At 50.5% G+C, this 6,353-nt stretch overlaps 1 protein-coding gene across 2 annotated transcripts in view; it reads left to right on the top strand.

The window, feature by feature from the left end:
* AXIN2 (axin 2) overlaps window positions 1-6,353 on the top strand; it is a 24,487-nt gene that overhangs the window by 8,817 nt on the left and 9,317 nt on the right. For both annotated transcript variants that reach the window (XM_014952279.1, XM_014952278.1), the window contains exons 3-4: window positions 3,944-4,046; window positions 6,062-6,202. In XM_014952279.1, coding sequence (XP_014807765.1) covers window positions 3,944-4,046; window positions 6,062-6,202 — 244 coding nt within the window. The remainder of the gene's footprint in view (window positions 1-3,943; window positions 4,047-6,061; window positions 6,203-6,353) is intronic.

Here is a 6,353-nt window from a genome sequence, read left to right as displayed (position 1 = left end):
CTGGGGGGGTGCTGGGGGGTGGGCAGCGGGATGGAGGAGGTTGGAGGAATATTTCCTGCTGCAGAACCGGTCCCCCAGGCATCCCAGGAGCCACGCTCCCTCCGCGGGGCCGGGAGCGGGTGTGATGTTGGGTGTTTTTGGAAGTGGGAGAGGTAAATTGGCAGTTTTGGAGGCTGGGCTTAAAGTTAAGGCTGATGTAAAACTTCCTCTGCAGAGGCGGAGGGCGCTGCCAAGGTTGCAGTGAAACGTTGGGGATTTTTTTTTTGCCTTCGCTGGCACCTGGCTCTGGTGGCTGCTGAAGATGCTGTGGAGGTGTTTGGGGCACAAACCCTCCGTGCTTCCACGGGCTGAGCCCCGGTGCTCGGCTGCCGGCGAGGCTTCACCCCCCTTCCACAGAGGACCTGGGTTTATTCTGTTTCGTCAGTGTGAATGCAAATTAGTTCTTTTGGCTTATATTGGTATCAACTGAAGAGGAAAAACTTGGTCTGGAAAAGTCTGTCAGACATAGCAGTAAAGTGAGTGGGTTTTTTTAAAAAAATAAATCTAAATCTGAACTGTACTGGAATTAGGAAAAGTCTCCAAATAATGACCAATCTCCCCTTTTTTTTTTATTATAGAGGCCAGGGATCAGTCTGTGCATATATGTATTTTGTAATAGCCACAAAGCATCATGCAAATTTATATTTCCATTTCTTGATTGGGGGGGGAGAGGAAAGGGGATTTTTTTTTTATTTGCTTATATCTTATTTATGGATTTACTTTGGACACAGGGGAATGCTGCTGAGCAAACTTCAAATATTACCTTATCTTACAAACCAGGCTTTTGATGTTGGCAAGATCAGAGGCTTGTTTCAGAGCCGTTGCCAAATGAAGATGGGAGTGAATGCATATGCGCATGAGTCTGATATTTCAAAGCAGCAGTAAAACTACATTCAGGTTAGGTCAGGCACATCTGAGTCAAAAGGCTAAGATAATTGGCTCAGCTTAAATGGCAGCTGACTGGGTAGAAGACTTCAAACTAGTGTTTCCCCCAGAAACAGATTGGCGTAGCCCCAGCCTGGTTAGCTGAAATGTTTATAATTAAACTCTACTATTTAGTGCCTAAACTCTGTAACTCCTCAGCCTGCAGCTTTTAGTAGCCAAGAGAGTGAGTGCAAATGTTTGCTGCTGGAGCAAGGGGAGAGGTGGCACCTGGAGAGCTGGGGTTAACCTTCTCCTGCCCCGAAACCTCTGGCCGAGCTCAGCCTTTTCATTTCAAAGGCACTTTCTCCTTGGGTGGGGGGGAGGAGGGGGTCTGCTTCAGCATCAGGGTCCCTCCACCCCTCCTATCTCTTGCTGCCTCCAGCTCTGTCCCTCTGTCCTCCTGCAGTTGGAGATCACCAGTTGGTCACCCCTTCAACCCTGGCGTTGTCCTCTCCCCCCCTGTTTTATAGGGAAGGCCTAGCTTTAGGCAGCACTCATCAAAGTGGCTGTAAAAGTCCCTCCCCGTTCCCCGGGCTGGTTTTCCTGAGCTGCTTCATAGCCTTCCCGTCCCAGTGAAATAACTCTTCTTTTTTAAAAAAAAAATTTTTTTTTTAATTCTACATGTTGTTACAAGTTGTGAAAGTCTGAGAAGGCAGGGCTGTAGAAGAGGGAGCAGGAGGTTTGATAGGGCTCTCTGGTGGAACTGGAGGAGTTTCAGGGGGAAGGCACAGTTTTGTACTGACCTGAAGGAGGGCAAATCTTGAATAAAGCAAGGAGCCATGCTGTTGGGTCAGCATTGCTTTTCCTCCTCCTTTTCAAGCCACCCTGGATGGGAATGGCGTGAGTCCCCTCTTCTGCTGCATAGCCAGGGCTGTCCCTTTGACCAGAGGTGGTCCCAGGAGCTGGGAGCTTGGGGAGACCCCTCAAGGAGAGGTGCTCCCAGCTCGGTGGCCATGGCAGAGGAGCTGGGGACAGCATCTCGTGCTTGCAGACCTGGAGGGAGGTAGGGAACACAGGAGAACTGTGAGGCTCCCTGTTGCCCCTTGGTCATGTCCATGGGTGCCTCATGTTGAATAAGCGGATCTTCATCTGCTTCCCTGCTCTTCCCCATCTGTCCTCTTGAATTGCCATTTATAGAGGACACCTCCTCTTTAATTGAATATGTTAACGGGATTAGTCCTGTATGTATGTATGCATGTAATGTGCTCAGGCTGGCATTTTTACTACATTTAAAATACCTATTTTACTTGTTATTCCCTATGCTATGAAGGACCTATGAAGGTCTTCCCTAAGAGACCCTTCAGTAAGCCTGAACAAATGCATCTCTGAAGATGCAGATTTGGTTTTCACCTTAGATTTGCTTTTCCTCCTTCCTCCCCTAAAGCTAATGCATGTCATGTGCCCCCAGCCTGGTTGCCCCGTGGGCTCATGGAGCAGAAATACTTGATGCTTGGTGGCCACCAGCGGCTGCAGTCGGTGGCCATGGCCAGCTGTGATGGCTGGTGTGTGCTGGGCTGCTCCAGAAAACACTCCAGAGCCCTGTGTTGTGCAGTAGGGACATTAGGACAATTAGCTCCTTTCACTTGTAATGCAACGCGCGTTCATGGACCATGTCTAGAGGAGGCTGATGTTCATCTTGTGGCATTGAGGACTTTCTTTGTGGTCCCAGCGTGCTTTCTTTCATTATAAAGATATTTCCAAGTTTGTTGAGATGAAGTTGTTGCAGTCTTTCACTCCAGGCTTTGCAGCTTGATCTTGCTCATTAAAACAGTTTAATGGCAACTGAATGCTTTGGGCGAAGACCTTCACAAAGATCTGTGGTAGAGTGCTTCAAACCTTGAGTGTGGAGAAATGGCATGTAATCATCCTCCTCGAGAAGGGACCTGATGTCTCAGGGAAGGCCTTCCCTTGTGCTTTGTCTGCGTGTCCAAAGCATGTCGGTGTGTGCTCAGTACCACCGTGGCCACGGGAGGTGGCACGCGGGGGTGCCATGCCATGTTGGCTCCTCTGGCAGCAGCGTGGGGCCACCGCTGTCTGCTTGGCCGCCGCCGTTCCTCCTTGGGCAGGAGCTATTTTCTCCGCTGAGGAGATGAGTCAGGTGTGGGGGCAGGTGGATGAAAGGGCCGGGACCGGAGATCAAGGTTATTCAGGCAGTCTGAGGGAAGGGGTGGAATTAGACATTCAGGATCTCCAGGCATGTTCTTCTGGCTGTCCCCGCTGTCTGTAGAAGGCCCTTTAATCCTGACTGAGGTAATTTTTTGCGTGGCCGGATGAAAACACCCCTTGTTGCCTTGAGTGGGCTGTGCAGGGGGCTGTTCCCACTGATGCTCCTCGCCTGGTGTCATCCCATGGCTTCCTGGCCATGATCCGATGTGGCCAAGGGGAGCAGTGTCATGCCTGGGGGGTACAGCCCGGGTTCGCTCGTGCCTTGTGGTGGCCTGTCTGTGCTGTCCAGCCTCAGGGCAGGAGAAACTTCCCTGGTCTTAAGTAGGGAGTGGCCTTTTGGTGGCCATCCATCTTCAGCCTCTCCTTCTTGTTTCCAGTGTGCCAACAGTCCATGCGGTGTTCCAGAGGTTGAGGAAAGTTGTAGTCTTAAAAGAGCATAATTCGGTGGTGAAAAAAGCAACACAAAGGGCAGAAGCAGAAACATAGCTTTGGAAGGGCCTTTCTGTGAGATGCCTCAGGAGTGAAGCTGATGGGATCTTTGGGCGTCTTCCCGTGCTGAGTTGCCTTCAGCTTGCTTTTCAGCTTTTGCTTAATTACTGCACATCCGTGTGGATGGCACTTCTACAAGTGTAGATGACACAGGCACTTCCCAAGCCACCAGATGTTTGAGGCTTTGGGTGACATCCGGAGGGCTGAGCACCTCTAGGAATGTGGACCTGCAGTGTGCCTGGGTGGTTTCAGAGGTGGTGGAGAAGCATCTTGGTTAGAGCATGGGGAGAGCCCCCACTGACGGTGACCTCTCTTCCATGTGCAGAGATGGGATCCCCCCGTACAGAATTGGGAGCAAGAAGCAGCTCCAGCGGGAAATGCATCGGAGCGTCAAGGCCAACGGTCAAGTTTCTCTACCTCATTTTCCGGTAAGTTCAGATGGGAGCTGCAGGGTCCAGGTTGGCCATGGGTGCTGCCAGGACTGGGAATGGGCACACATGGAGGAGAGGGAGCGGAGGAAGAGAACTTTTCCATCCCTATGTGATGCCAGAGAAGAGATGCTGCCTGATGTTGGGCAGGAGCTGGGGGCTCTCAGCATCGTTGGAAAAACCTGCTTGTGTACGTTGGAAAAACCTGCTTGTGTACACTCACATTTTGTGCCTTTCCTGACAATGAGGTGTTAATTAGGGCTTTTCAGTGGCACTGGAGTTGTCCTGCTGGTCCAAATCCAGGCAGAGATGCCCTGGTTGGGTCTAGTGAGAGCCTTGGCTCTGGCCACCACCCTGACACCTCTGGTGGTGCCGAGCAGACCAGGGCTTGGCCTCCTGCGCGTCGCTGGTGGCCTTTGAAAGCACACTGTCTGGAAGCTGGTGGGAAGCAGGATCTCCCAGAGGAGAGGCATTAGCAGCAGATACGTGCCTTGCTTGGAGGGGATCCGATTCGTGGCGTTGCTGTGCTCTCGAAAATTAACTCGCTGACTTGCTAATTCAGTTGACTTGCAGACTCCCGATTCCTGCAGTGAATAAACTGTTTACACAGACAAGTATAAACTTATCTTGTCTTGAGATTAATATGCTAAAACTCCTCTTTCTGCTGTCTTAAGCAGCAAGAAATCATAGATGATATTTCTGGTGGAGGGTGGGGGTGGTTTGTGTGGTTTTTCTTTTTGGTATTTTTTTCCCCTTCCTCTATAAAGAAAGTTCTATAGCCTGAGCTTGTAAATTAGATTATTTTGTCCCAGGGCGTGCAAATCGACTTTCTCTGTAAGGCAGTGCTTTGATCAGGGACTGAATAGAGCCAGCTTGTGTAAGAGTGACAATTTCCAGCAGAGTGGCCTTTTTCTACCCTCACATCATTTCTGGAGCTAAGTGGTTGCCGGAGAGAGGCCCCACCTCATCTGGTGGGTAGTATGTGAAAGAGTTGGCAGTTCAGCTTTCTGCTTTCGGGGAGGGGGGGGAGAAAAAGAGAGAGGGAGAGTGGGGGCGAGGAGTGGGGTGCGTGGGGTGGCAGGAGGGAGGGCAGAGTCGGGTGGGTGGTTTCTTTTTCCTCTTTTTTTTTTTTTCCTCCCCTTTTCCTGCCATGTTTGCTTCTTTTGGCAGAAATTCGCGTTTTGCCTTTTTATATTCTGCACTTGATTTGGAGATGTTCCCTTTTTCCCTTGATAGATCTGCTTGAGGCAGCCAAGCTCAGCAGTGTAGCACCGCTAGCCTGCAGCAGCTTTCTTCATTTTCTGTACAAAGAGATGGAGGGGGGGGGAAGAGATCTAGGACACTGTTGAGACAACACTACCTCAAAGGTGCCCAGTGTGTAGCCAGGAAATAAATTACCAGCACTTCTCTGATCTGCAACCGTTTGACTTCTTTTTTTTTTTTTTCTTTTTTTTTTTCTCCTTTCCCTTTTTCTCCCCCATCTTATTTTTTTTAATTTCCAACTCCTTTCTGTTTATACTCACTTTATTCCTTGAGTTAAAGTCTCTCCCTCCCACCTCAGAGGTTTTTTTTTGGTTTTTTTTTTTTTTTTTAAAAACTGACTTGTGACATTTGTTCCTTTTCTTTGAGAGTATTAAATAAAGTTGTTTCTGTAATTGTTGCTTTTTTGTTTTTTTTTTTTTTTTGATGTTTGACAACAGTCTTTGAAGATTTTCTACTTCAGAGTAGCTACTGATGGGCTGGTTGTACTACAGAGAGAACAAGCGGGGTTCCTCAGAGTGCGACCAACTGCTCCTGCCGAAGGCAAACGCTGGTGGGGAGGATGTCACTCCATGAGGCCACAGCACTAGCTCATAAAAATCCAGAGCAGACCATGCCTAGTTGCGGTCGTCTTTTCATCCAAACATGGAGACACAACAAGCGTAGCGGGGCCGGCGATGCCGCTCCGGCTAAGCGCCCGTGCCCCGCGCCGCCCGCTAAACATGCCTTGTGCCTTCTGTCCCCGCTCCTTGTAGAGGACCCACCGTCTTCCGAAGGAGATGACCCCGGTGGAGCCGGCTGCCTTCGCCGCGGAGCTCATTTCTCGGCTGGAGAAGCTGAAGCAGGAGCAGGAAACCATGGACAGTCTGGAGGAGAGGCTGCAGCAAATCAAGGAGGTAGGAGGATTAACCCTCCCGGGGCCAGGCAGGGCTCTCTGCCTGTCTGGGGGGTGGGAAGGGGCCATATCCTGCCCCTGGGGAGGAACCCGTTTCGATCGCACTGCGGTTTGTGAGCCTGGGGGGGGGGGGGGGGGGAGGTCCTCGCCAG

This window comes from Calidris pugnax, unplaced genomic scaffold, assembly GCF_001431845.1.
Source record: "Calidris pugnax isolate Ruff unplaced genomic scaffold, ASM143184v1 scaffold206, whole genome shotgun sequence".
Taxonomy (NCBI): Eukaryota; Metazoa; Chordata; class Aves; order Charadriiformes; family Scolopacidae; genus Calidris; species Calidris pugnax.
Note: the sequence above shows the minus strand (reverse complement) of the source record. Positions and strands in the feature narration are given on the sequence as shown.